The sequence below is a fragment of the Ranitomeya variabilis genome, chromosome 1 (assembly GCF_051348905.1).
Source record: "Ranitomeya variabilis isolate aRanVar5 chromosome 1, aRanVar5.hap1, whole genome shotgun sequence".
In the NCBI taxonomy this organism is placed as follows: domain Eukaryota; kingdom Metazoa; phylum Chordata; class Amphibia; order Anura; family Dendrobatidae; genus Ranitomeya; species Ranitomeya variabilis.
The window spans coordinates 1,035,984,455-1,035,998,386 of NC_135232.1; the positions used below are offsets into that span (position 1 = coordinate 1,035,984,455).

General features: G+C 42.1%; 1 protein-coding gene across 2 annotated transcripts in view; it reads left to right on the forward strand.

Moving 5' to 3' along the window:
- Window positions 1–10,338, forward strand: part of ASAH1 (N-acylsphingosine amidohydrolase 1) — a 46,176-nt gene extending 35,838 nt beyond the window's left edge. For both annotated transcript variants that reach the window (XM_077279649.1, XM_077279650.1), the window contains exons 9-14: window positions 1,939–1,993; window positions 2,678–2,759; window positions 3,977–4,108; window positions 4,190–4,313; window positions 6,905–6,961; window positions 8,272–10,338. In XM_077279649.1, the coding sequence (XP_077135764.1) occupies window positions 1,939–1,993; window positions 2,678–2,759; window positions 3,977–4,108; window positions 4,190–4,313; window positions 6,905–6,961; window positions 8,272–8,361 (540 nt within the window). In that variant the 3' untranslated portion in view covers window positions 8,362–10,338. The remainder of the gene's footprint in view (window positions 1–1,938; window positions 1,994–2,677; window positions 2,760–3,976; window positions 4,109–4,189; window positions 4,314–6,904; window positions 6,962–8,271) is intronic.
- Window positions 10,339–13,932: the final 3,594 nt, after the last annotated feature.

Sequence of the window (13,932 nt, forward strand, 5' to 3'; positions counted from 1 at the left end):
CCGTCAGTATCACAAAGGATAGCATTAGATACACGGCTCAGCACACAGTATCCCACAGGAGAGTATTAGATCCACAACTCAGCACAGTATCACACAGGGTAGGATTAGATACAAGGCTCAGCACAGTATCACACAGGATAGGATTAGATACATGGCTCAGCAGACAGCATCACACAGGAGAGGATTAGATACATGTCTCAGCACAGTATCACACAGGATAGGATTAGATACACGGCTCAGCAGACTGTATCACAGGAGAAGAGTAGATACACAGCTCAGCTAAGTATCACACAGGAGAGGATTAGATACACAGTTGTGAAGGGACAAATTAAGAAAGATTCTCCATTTTGTGCTTTTCGACTCCATTTTGCTGTTTTAAGATAAATTTTGTTAGTAGGCTAAAGTTTACAGCTGTTATGAGACCTTGATTGTTGCAATCTAAACAGAACATGAGACTGAGGGTGTATTGTTCTACGAGACTGACGCACAGACTGTTCCTGCATTCTTAGAGGTTAAGAACTGTGAGCGTGTTCTTATGCTGATTGGTTGAAGTATAATTTCTATGACTATAAAAAGTCATACACAATAAACGGGGGCCCAGAGATCTGCATGATCCCCCCCCAAACAGAGACACACGTCTCCGTCTGGTCATTTTCAGTTGCTGGCAACGCCCTGTAGATTAATTTGGAAATCACTGAGTTAACCGTGAAGGATCACTTTAGATCCTCCCTCACAGTCAGCACAGTAACACACAGGATAGGATTAGATGCATGGCTCAGTAGACTGTATCACACAGGAGAAGAGTAGATACACAGCTCAGCACAGTATCACACAGGAGAGGATTAGATACACAGCTCAGCAAAGTATCACACAGGAGAGGATTAGATACACAGCTCAGTTAGTATCACACAGGATAGGATTAGATGCATGGCTCAGCAGACAGTATCACACAGGAGAGGATTAGATACACAGCTCAGCACAGTAACACACATGGGAGGAGATAACTGCTCAGAGTCAGCACCACAAAGGATAGGATTAGATTCCCTCTCCCCCTCCCCACTGATACTTACGGCTCCCTGCTGAGTCCTTTCTCCCTTCCGTCCTTGGTCTTCTCATCCTCCTATAACTGCAGGGCTCCTGCGATTATCCTGGGAAGCTGGAGCTCACAGATGCAGTGTGAGCTCCAGGAAGATGGCACTGATCTCCTGCCTCTGCTGTGGTGTGGACGGCTCAGGGGGCGTGGCCAGTCACAGCAGGGAGCAGCTTATAATGCTAGGTATGGGGTCGGGTGCCGACTGCAGATCTCTATGCCCAGGGCTGCCGTATTTGCAGAGAGTAAGTGTCGTGCAACTACATTTACACTCCTGCAAAGCAAAATAACGGCGCCCAGTGGCTGAAAATAAAAATTAATAAAAAATAAGTTAAAAAATTTAAATTTGTATTAAAAATAATTGTTTATATAAACAATCATTTTTAATACAAAAAAAATAAAATGCGGCACCTTCCCTTTAAGCTCGTTATCACCATAATAATACTGATCTGGAGAATCATGGTGTCAGGTCATTTTCATTGCACTTGGAATTTTCTCCAGTCTGTCTGTACATTACATTTAATGTGAAATTCAAAACTGAAACTTGTCCTTCAAAGCCAAGCCCTCATATAGCTAAAACAAAGTTACCGCTTTTAGAAGAAGGGGAGCAAATAATAAGAGGAAAAAGGCTGCTGTCTGAAGAGGTTAGTGTAAGAAGACAGAAACCATATTTGCATCAGGGTACAATATTGAAACCCATGTCTATCCCCCATTCCAGGTTGTTTTGTTTCAGTTTTTCTGAAGTAACATCTCTAGAACTTCAACAACTGATAAGCATTTTACGTGGCATTTTAGCTATGTGACTGGTGCCAGTTATTTCCTCGCTAATGTCTCTGCATTCTCTGCAGGGGGTACTCACTCTCACCATGAACGAGCGCTTTAGTCTTGATGGCGGCTATATTGGTAAGTTACTTTTTGCACCTAGACGTGGCAGGGTGCCGACGCTGCACTCACAAGTCATACAGCATCCATCTCCTGAGATCTAGGATATCTTAAGAGGGTGTGGCAATGCAAGAAACTAGTTATTAACTGCAGTCCTGCCCCCTGATGGCGTCCTGTTTCTGGAGGGGCGATGGACGCTGCGCAAAGTGAGTGCAGCCCCAGCCTCCTGTGACTTCATGTTTGAGACTACTGTCACACAAAGTGAAGTATAAAAATGACACATTTAGGGGTTAGTTGGGTAGGGAGAAGTGTAGGGCACTGTATAACAGCAAATTAGAAATATGTTTAGGGTATAAGGTTAGATTCTTAGAAAATACATTTAGGTGCTGAACCACCCCTTTAACCAGTGTCTGCTACATTGTGCTTCTATTCCCATGTGCTATCCCTCTTACACTTGCCTCACAGCTCTCCTGCCTCCCTTATCTTGACATTTGAGGCTCTTGTGACCATGACATCTTTGCACTCAGTTAGGCACACACTTATGTGCTGTAATTGTTCCTTTCCGTGCATGTTAAGGGCCACTTCTCTGTGTTGTATTGTTGCCATATTGAGTACAGCTGTAATGACGTGTATCTTCCAAATCATTTTTGCCATTATATTATAAACTTCTCACTCACGGTTGTGTTTTCCTATGTGCATATGCAGGTGTTCTTGAGTGGATCTTGGGAATAAGACAAGGGGCTTGGATGAGCTTTCTCACTAGAAGTGTGTTGGAGAATGCCACCAGGTATGCTTTTACTCACTCAAATTATATATGAAAACTATACACAGTGTGCAAAAGTTCTCTGCCAGTGTGGGAAAATGCTGCAAAGCATTCTAACATCCGGATGCCATCTTTGCCATCTCTGGAGGCTCTTGCAGAGGTCCAGCCACACTTTAGGGCTACTATTGATTACTGGATTCAATCTCCTATTCCAGAAGATTGTGCCGAGCTAGGGCTCCCACTACCAGAGCACGGCTCACTCCACCTGAGAGATAGTAACTTTCTGCATCATACACTTAGAGGCCTCTGTTCTTGTGCTCTGTTAGTCCGCTACTTGGTCACATCTTTGCAGAGCTCTCACCTCTGTGTCAGCAGACACAAGCCTAGACAGAAGGCACTGCAAGCGTCGGCTGCTCAATGGTAGCCTGAGGGATTGCTATTTTTCCTTCGATATTTATAAAAATAATAAATTCAATGCCTAACTGTGAGAAGCCGGCTGTCAATCAGCATGACAGCAGCAGTCATGGCCTATCAGAGCAGCCCGGAAGAGGATGTGCCGCTCTATCATTATGGAGCAGATGAATCCCCGGCAGAAGAGTCAGTGATCTCTGTGACTGTGCTGGGCACAACAGGCAGGTAGTTAGCAACTGCCTACCTCTTAGGCTGCCGTCACACTAGCAGTATTTGGTCAGTATTTTACATCAGTATTTGTAAGCCAAAACCAGGAGTGGGTGATAAATGCAGAATTAGTGCATATGTTTCTATTATACTTTTCCTCTGATTGTTCCACTCCTGGTTTTGGCTACAAATACTGATGTAAAATACTGACCAAATACTGATAGTGTGACGGCAGCCTTACTTTTACACAAATAGTCAATACTTGGTGTCCGCCTACTAGTGGTAGGAGGTATCTCCACCCTGTTCACCCTAATGGACATGATGAGAAAAGGAGATTTTACAGTATGTAAAAAAAAAATATATATATATTTTTTTTCAATTGGAAATTAATAAATGGTTACCACATGTTACCAAAGAGCAGAAATGCACAGCATGGGAACCAGCTCTGGCACACCGGTGGGTGGTTTTGTGTAATATTGGGACCCCTTCCTGTGATTTGTGTGTCATGTTTTAGCTCCGTACATGTATGACCAGACTAGATGATGAGCACAGCAACTTTGATGACATTCAAGTTGAGTATTTTGCTTTTCCTTCATGTCTTTGATTTTTCTCACACCATTTAGTTATGATGAAGGGAAAACTCTTCTGTCAAAAACGGTATTGCTTGCTCCTGCCTACTTTATACTGGGTGGCAACAAATCCGGGGAAGCCTGTGTGATCACCCGCTCCAGACAATCCTGCCTAGACATCTGGGAGTAAGTATGAAGCCAGTGAAGAACCTCATGTTAATTATACTGTAGAAATACTGACCTTGTGTCTCTGATTGTGTCTTTTAGGCTAGATATTCAGAAAGGCCAATGGTATGTCCTTGAAACAAACTACGACCATTGGAAGCCTCCTTTGCCTATTGATAACAGAAGGGCACCAGCCATGAAATGCCTGAATAGGACGACCCAAAAGGTAGTTTTGTTTTTGGGATCGTTTTAATCATAATAAAAATATTATTTTTTTTAATTTCCAAAGCTAAGCATTTTTAAATAATAAAATGTCCTACCATTTTACTGCTGAAGAATTTGCCTTTCCGCTTTACATAGCTGCTGTTGCTATTGAGAACACATACTGCTCCAGTCAATCATCAGTCTTGGTTTTGCATTTCCCTACTTTTTTGCAAAAGAAAAATGTAATTTATGTCCTTACCCACAGTGAAAATCTCCCCCAATGGCTCAGCATTGGTCTGCACTTTGAATAACTGCACATCTGCTGCCATGCGCACGCTCCGTTGACTTAGTGAAGGGTAGATGAGGTCACATGCGTATGATGCCAGAAGGATACAGTCACCCCTGGACTGACACTGACCACTTAGGCCTGTATAAGCAGAGGGTTGCATAGTACATCGTTTAAGAACAGAACCTCTTTACCTTAGAATTCAAAGTACACCGCAGAAAATTTGTGGTGTGCTCAATACCTATTTAACTAAGTAACAATATTTCTAAAGGTGCTATTGACATGAAATTCTCACCAGTTGTCTGTAACAACCCATCCAATCCACACAGGCAAGAAAATCAAACCATAGATGTCCATAAATTAAAGTTATGAGTAACAATAACTGACACAGGGAAAAGGGATTGAACACATGAAGAAAGTGAAATGGAAAAACCCATGGAAAATCCTAACACCAGCTAAAATCTATCAGTAAATAGAAAGCAATCCTGCCACTTAGTGAAAAATATCAGCTGGTTCAAGTTATGACCTATAAAAAGATGTCTCATTACGAAGGTGCCACACAAGAAACCTCTCATGATGGGTAAAGCCAGTGAGCTGACTCAAGACCTTCACAACCTTATTGTTGCAAAACAAAATACTGATAGTATTGGTTATAGAAGAATTTCGAAACTACTAAAGGCTCCAGTGAACACTGCTGTGGCTATAATCCAGAAGTGGAAAGAACATAATTTCACCTTAAATAGGCCACCACCAGGTGCTCCCTGCAAGATTTCAACCAGAAGAGTGAAAAGAATTATCAGAAGAGTTATCCAAGAGCCAAAGACCACCTGTGGAGAGTTACAGAAGGACCTGGACTCAGAAGGTACAATTGTTTCAAATAAAACTATAAGTGATGCACTCAATTTCCATGCCCTGTATGCATGCTCACTAAGCAAGATTCCATTGCTGAACAAAAATGTTCAAGCGCATTTAAAGTTTGCTTAATATGTAGACAATCCTGTAACGTAGTGGGAAAATATAGTCTGATCAGATGAGACCAAAAATGAACTCTTTGTATGCCATAACACATATTTGGCAGCCAAAAGGCACTGCAAATTACCCACAAAACACCATACCAACAGTGAAGTTTGGAGGGGGGAACCTTATGGTGTGGGGCTGTTTTTCAGCATATAGTGGTGGCAAACTTCATATTACTGAAAGAAGGATGAATGGAAAAATGTACTGAGACATTCTTCTTAAAAATCTGCTGCCATCTACCAGGAGGAAGATGAATCGAGGGTGGACATTTCAGCAAGACAAGGATACCAAACACACAGCCAACCTGAATCTAACTAAACTGAATCGAACTAAAGCTCAGACTTCGAAGAAGGAACCCAAGGAACCTTCAGGATGTGAAGAGTTAGTGTGGAAGAATGGGCCAAAATAACACCTGAGCAATGTATGTGACTAGTTTCTCCATACAGGAGGCGTTTTGAAGCTGACATCACCAACAAAGGCTTTTTTATGAAGTATTAAATACATTTCAGTAAGCGTGTTCAATACTTTTTCCCTGTCATTTCTCATTATTACATATAAAGTAATTTATGGACATCTATGGTTTGATTTCTTTGCCTGTGTGGATCGGATGGGTTGTTACCGACATCTGGTGAGAATTTCATGTCAATAGGACCTTTTAGAAACATATTTACTTAGAAAATTGGTGATGTGTTCAATACTTATGTCCCCTACTGAATGAATGAATGAATGAATGAACGTTACAGCTGCTTTGTATTCATGTTGCTGCACCCCCATGACAGAGGGCAGTGTGGAAACAGTCTGTGATCATCCAAATTTGCCATATTACAGTTTGGTATATGCAGTTCCTGTACAGGCCTATATATCTCAATGGTTACAGACTACACACTAGCCCAGAGTGTGGTTTGATCCTGTAGTTTGGTCCCTCTTTGTTAACCTGTAGGAGATGGGGCCAAGGAAGATGACACATGATTTTAGTTTCAGGCTACACAGGCTTTCTATGATAAATATACTACCCAACAACCATCCCACGATACTTATATTGTACTTATATTGTACATAGATCAAGAAGTGTTTTTAGACAGTATTATTAAAATCAATATTTTATTTGAGCATAAGAACATACAAAATAGATCTAAAGTGCCTCAGACTTCTTTTTTTTTTATTTGTATTTTTTTATTCTTCCAAAATCTGAAATAAAAATTGTACTAAACTGGAAGCAATTAGTTGTTCTGTCGATGTTGCAGGACTATTATGTGGTTGATTCCCAGGTTATTTTCGAACTTAAAGCGCCATATAATTGTCTCTTACAGAACATTTCATTTGCCACAATCTATGACATGCTCTCAACAAAGCCTGTCCTTAACAAGGTAAGCATATATTTTTTTTTTTAATGTTATGTCCTTAAACCTTTTAAAGGGTCTTTTATAAAGGATGAATCACACATAACGATATCGTTAACGATATTGTTGCAATGTCACGCTTTTTGGTGACGTAGCAACGATCCCGCTAACGATCTCGTTATGTGTGACAGCGACCAACGATCAGGCCCCTGCTGGGAAATCGTTGGTAGATGGGAATGATCAGGACCATTTTTTGGTCGCTGATCACCCGCTGTATCGGCGTGTGTGACGCCGATCCATCGATGTGTTCACTTGTAATCAGGGTAAATATCTGGTTACTAAGCGCAGGGCCGCACTTAGTAACCCGATATTTACCCTGGTTACCCGGGTGCTGCAGGGGACTTCGGCATCGTTGAAGACAGTTTCAACGATGCCGAAGTCGTTCCCCTGATCGTTAGTCGCTGGAGAGAGCTGTCTGTGTGACAGCTCCCCAGCGACCACACAACGACTTACCAACGATCACGGCCAGGTCGTATCGCTGGTCGTGATCGTTGGTAAGTCGTTTAGTGTAACGGTACCTTAAGTTGCAATGATCGTCAGAACAATCGTTGCACGAATGTTTGTTCCTGATCATTGTCCTGTAAATGTTTCAAGCATTAAAACAACAATTGAAAGTCTCAAATGTCATCTATAGCACCTTCAATGCAGACAAAAAAGCTTGTCAGCAGAGCTTATCCTTGTGGGAACAGAGAATGTGCTGCCTACAGTAATGTATGAGGAGAGGGGGAACAAATGATTCCACGATAGATCATTGACATGACCCCTCTCCCGATCCTTGACAGATGAAGATGAAACTCCATGTGGTTGATGGGCTCTCATTCTGTCAGTTTTTTGCCAGTATAAATCTATGCCAACTACGAAGCAAAGACAGAAGGACTCCAGGCATTTCTCATCTCTTATTAGAAATAGAATCATCAATTGCAAAAAACGAAATGATAAATACAATGCGGTCACCCTTCTGATGCCCGGGGGCCTTCTGTCTTTGCTTCGTAGTTGGCATCCCTTACACAATTGATGATACTACTAAGTGTCGACTATTGTGGACTCTGATGAGCATCATATAGCCCGACAAAAGGATTAGCCTGACAACTTTCTGGTGAATGCAGAGCTTTTTTTTCCTACATTTACATACATATTGCTTTAGTTACAGAAATGGTCACAGAATGCTATACAATATACTGCATCTCCATGCTACACAGACTTGTTTAGATTTTGTCCACTCTCCATTTCCTTATGCTTTTGTTTTAGTATTATTATTTTGTGTGTGTTCTCTACAGCTGACTACATACACCACAATGATGTCCGTATCTGAGAGCAAGTTTGAAGCCTACCTCCGGGACTGCCCCCATCCCTGCATGCCTTGGTGAGGAGAAGGCATCGGGCACTTCCAACCGTTGTGCAGTATACAGGGCTAAAGAAATGCACCATTGTCTTTCTAACCAGGACAAAGTAACTCGCGATTCTAAACTGCTGCTATTGTAATTCTCTACTGAACCAAAGGCACTTGGGGAGGGGGCTTTTTATAGAATCAGCTGTACTGTTCTACATCTGACCACGTGATTTATTGCACCAATGCAATCTTTATGATGAAGCTCTGGTATTTAGAGCATAGATTTACTTCTTTAGTTTCTACCTTTTTTTCTCAGAGAATATTGTTGTGATGTTGCTCTTTTAATGCGGTTTTCACTCCTGTCTGTCTCCCATCAGTCATACAATAGGTAGATTTATTAATGTGTCCAACTGGACGAAGTCCTAAAATGTCACAACGAACTCTTGGTAGAAAAGATCCAATCTATTTATTAATGTCTGATGCATAGATCTAGCAGAAGGCAAATACCTGGATTTTGTAATATTGCTAATAGAAACACTTGTTAGATATTACTCAGGCTGGTGAACGTTCTCATGGAGTGCCCGGACTTGGTCCTCCGACTGCAATACTGCATCTGCCCCACTGTGTAGAGTCGGCCTAAGGGCTCATTTCCACATGCGAGAAACACGTCCGTGTCTCGCATGTGGAAACCAAGCTCTGGCGCCGGCACTTTGGAGCGGAGCGTGCAGCTCCATGTGTTCCTATGCGGCCGCACGCTCCGCTCTGGAGTGCCAACGCCACAGCTTGGTTTCCACATGCGAGATACGGACGTGTGCCTTGCATGTGGAAATGAGCCCTAAAGGGAAATATTAGATCTCAGGCTTGTGAAGAATTGGGTAAGCTCCAGCAGGCTAACCTAGTATAGAAAGCTTCTGTTATTCAGACATATCAATGGTTCTTTGGTTGAGGGTCCAAGCTATGAAACCCCCCCATCTTTCCCTAAAATTAGTCCCCCAGAGCGGTCATCGAAGCTTTGCTTCTGAATGCTTTTTATGGCTGTACTAAGGAGACCTAAAGACAGTCGACATGGCTGCTGTTTGCGCTAAACAATTATGTTTGCAAAGTGTAAAATAGGAACAAATGCCGCGATCAGCAACTATTTTTGGCATATTGCTTGTTAGAAATGGGAGGGGCCTATACAGGAGGGGCGTGGCCGAGTGCGGTGGCCGCCAGCAATGGAGAGATGCGTACTCCTCCCAATCAATTTAGTGCATTTGACTCCACCACACGCCATTGGATTCCTTGAGCATGACCCAGCGTGCCATGTACACTGTGTTATATTTCCTTTCCCCATTGGGAACACATGGCAGATAATTCTCAAGTGAAGCCAATAATTGATGCTTTCCACCATAGACGCAGTTGTAGAAGCTCCGCTGGGCTTATATGCTCTTGGGCCCCGAGTCATCACTTGTGGGGGTGTTTAAGTCACTTTACTTTTGTCTTATGAAATTAGTTGCCATTTTTGCCTTCAAAAAATGGCATAATTTAGTTTAAGGTCAAAAATTATCTTTCTTCTGTCTTGAACTATTTTTGCCTTTTTTTGGCACAACGGCACGATTTTTTTTTTAAGTTGCAATTGATAAATTGGGTGAGAACATCTGGAATTGCTACTCTGCCCACAAAGTGGAAAATATCATGTTGTAAAATGTTGTTGAAGTTGTATTCCCATGATACGTTACTTCTGTGGATGGAAAAACCAAGCCGCAACCTTATTAATGACAGGTAAATCCCATCATGGTGCATCTAGAGCAAAAATCAAGCCAACGTTGCATGTAACATTGATGGATGATGCCTGATTATTTCCTAGGTACTGAAGTCACTCGGGCAGCTCTCCGTGGCCGAACACGGGGACATTTTTCTGTCTTCTCCACCATTTACTGTAATATTGTGTACAGCTATTGTACATACCGGTAACTTTATTTCTATGAATTTGTTTTGCTTGTAAACTAAAAAATATATTAAAATCTAAACTCCTTGTGCTGTGTCTTCATTATAAGCTTAGTAAGCTGGAAATTTTTAATATTTATGACCTATCCTAAGGCAGATCGGTAGAGATCCATTCAATAGTGCCTCTGGTACATCACGGAGGTGTCTAGTCAATTCTCCACCATTCTGATATCGATGGATGATGTATCCTACAGACGTCAAAAGCACAGAAAACATTGTAAAGAGTTTTGTTAAATGTGTTTATCCAGCTTTAAGGATTTTCAGATTTTTTTTGTTTGTAGAAGACAGACTCTCTCATTCTGCTGTGTCCATTCCAACATCCTGAATCATCTTCAAATTTAATGACAAGGAAAATGTACCCAAATGTACAAGCTTCGAGAAGTTCCATCATTACACAATCTGGTGTTTGGTACAGTTATTTGCATTTTTTTTTTCTACAAAAACAGTAGTGTTTATATGTGCCAAGTTCACAAAACCATTGCCATTATATATGTGAATTTGGTCCAACTTCTGCCCTTTACTGTGGTCTGTGCTGTCATAACCTCTGGGGCAACATAATAAGCATAGTGGTCACATTCACACAAGGGGATTCTATGAAGAAAATAAATGTGTCTACCACACATTGCTTGTAAGTAGGCGCCATAGTAAGCAATGGGTGGCAGCTTCACTGGAGTTATAAGTGCCAGTCTTAATGAGCATAATGGAACAGATGCGCCTATTTCATGAAGTGGCACACTCCATTTAATGAATTTGGCGTTTCCCCTCAGTGGCATGCCCCTTGTCAGAAATGCTACTCCAATCAAGGACTGTTAGAAGGGTTAAAAGTTGACCAGCGATTTCTCATTTTTACAACACCATTTTTATTAGGGACCACCTGACATTTGAAGGGACTTTAAGGGGCCTATATGACAGAACATACCCCAAAAGTGACACCATTCTAAAAACTGCACCCCTCAAGGGTACTCAGTACATCTCAAGAAGTTTAACCATGCAGGTGCTTCACGGGAACTAATGGAACGTGGAAGGAAAAAAAATGAACAATTAACCTTTTTTCACAAATTTTAGTTTAGATCCATTTTTTTTTTACTTTTACAAGGATAATAGGAGAAAACGAACCCCGAAATTTGTTTTACAATTTGTCTTGAGTATGCCGATACCCTATATGTGGGGGATAATCACTGTGTGGGCACGGAAGGGAAGGAGCGCCACTTGACTTTTTGAGCACAAAATTGTCTGAAATCAAGTGGATGCCATGTTGCCTTTGAAGAGCCCCTGATGTGGGGGGTTTCTACTGTTTAGGGAAAGTGACCCCATTTTGGAAACTAGACTCCTCAAGGAACTTATCTAGATGTGCTATGAGCACCTTGAACCCCCAAAGTGCTTCACACAAGTTTATAACGAGCCATGAAAATTAAAAAAAACAGTTTTTCCACAAAAAATTCTTTTAGCCCCATTTTTTTTTTTATTTTCATAAGGGTAACAGGAGCAAAATTGTTGTCCAATTTCCCTTAAGTATGCTGATACCCCATATGTCGTGGGAAAACTACTGTTTGGGCGCACGTTAGGTAAGGAGTGACTGTTTGGAACGCAGACTTTGATGGAATGGTCTGCGAGCACCATGTCATACTTGGAGAAATGTGCTTAAACAGTGAAAAAAAACAAGCCAAGTGACCCCATGTTAGAAACAAGACCCCTCACAGAGCTTGTCTAGATGTATCGTGAGCACCTTGAATCCCCAGGTGTTTCACAGAAATTTATACCGTTCAGCTGTGAAAATAAAATCCCATTTTTTTCCACAACAATGTTTTTAAGCCCCAATTTTCTTACTTTCACAATGGTCTGCGAGTGCCGTGTTGTGTTTGGAGAGCCCCTGATGTGCCTTAAGGGTATTTGCACACGTGGATTTGGCCCTGCAGATCCACATCAGTTTTCCATGCATTGTACAGTGCCATATAAAACCTATGGAAAACCAAATCCGCAGTGCACATGCTACGGAAAATTCAGCAGTTTATTTGCTGCAGCATGTCAATTCTTTTTGCGGATTCCGCAGCTTTTTACACCTATTCCATAATAGGAATCCGAAACACAAAGAAGGACACAGTAAAACCAAAAAACACTCTGTTGCAGAAAATATCAGTAAACAGCAAGTGCTAGTAAAAAGATGGAAAAACACAGGGTATTTGGTTAATACGTTTTTTGCAAAAAATGTATATTAAGCCGCTCTACCAAACGTCAAGGTATACCCGTATCGGAGCAGTCCTAGCTAATGTATGTAATCCCTATCTGATGTATTTAAAACCTGGTCATATGTACAGTACCTGTATGAGCAGGACATTTTCTGGGACCCTCACCTTCATGAATGGCAAACATTAGGGCCTTGATGATTACCTCCTGAAACTGAAGGAAGGTCCTGGTATCGCCTGCAGAAATGCATTGTACAGTGCCATCTGTACCGCCCTTTTTTGTACCATACTTTAGCTTTTCGCATAGCACTGTATGGTTTGAGGACCTGATCTGTGAGATCTACACCCCCTCATGTACTTATTATAATGCAAAATATAATCTTGTTTTGGGACCTGTGTTGTGGTACCTCGGACATTGACAAGGGAGCTGAAGTCATGATGTATGGTGGTCAAGATAAAGACATTCCTCTTGTCCTTATACTTAACCACCACCATCTTGCACAGCCTGTACAGTATAATTCTATATTTTGCCCTCTTACTGGGCAGGTATTGGCAGAATTTTAGCCTCTCTTTGAAATGAACCAGAGATTCATCTATAGCGAAGTCCTCACCTATTAAGATACTCTATACTTTTTTTTTTTCTCCTCTAAAACAAAATCGGACATCACTAAGGCTACATTCACATTTGCGTTGCGTCGGGCGCAGGTTCGGCGACGCATAGCAGCGCATGCGTCATGCGCCCCTATATTTAACATGGGCGCATGGACATGCGTTGTCTTGCGTATTGTGACGCATGCGTCATTTTTGGCGTCAGGGCGCACAGGACGCTGCATGTTGCATTTTTTTTGCGCCGAAAATCATGCCAAAATTGGACGCATGCGTCACAAAAAGCTGCGTTTTGCATGCGTTTTTGCATGCGTTGCCGACGCTGCGCCGCACAACGCAAATGTGAACGTAGCCTAACGGTGTGACGTCCAATACTCTAAAACGCTACCTCGCAATCTATGAAACTACACCATACTCACTTTTTTTTTTTTTTTAGAAAAAAATTAAATGAGACATCTCTTACACTACAACGACCACTACTCTAAGAAAGAAAAAAAAAGCCCCTTGGCGCAGTGTCTGATCAGCAGCGATACTGATCAGAGCGCTGCAGCCACGGGAAGCGCACGAATACTCAGCGCAGGACGCCATGCGGATAAAAAGAAGCAGGGCAGGGATTGTGGAACTGCTTCTGCTATGATCACAGAGCAGTCGCAGCAGGCTGCACACAAGGAGCTCTCGGCACAGGACCAGGAGGCAGATTGCAGCCAAGAGATGGCAGGAGGCACAGATCGCAGGGGGATTACACTGGTCACCAATGATTCAGGCGGCACGGTGGCGCAGTGGTTAGCACAGCAGCCTTGCAGCGCTGGAGTCCTGGGTTCTAATCCCACCAA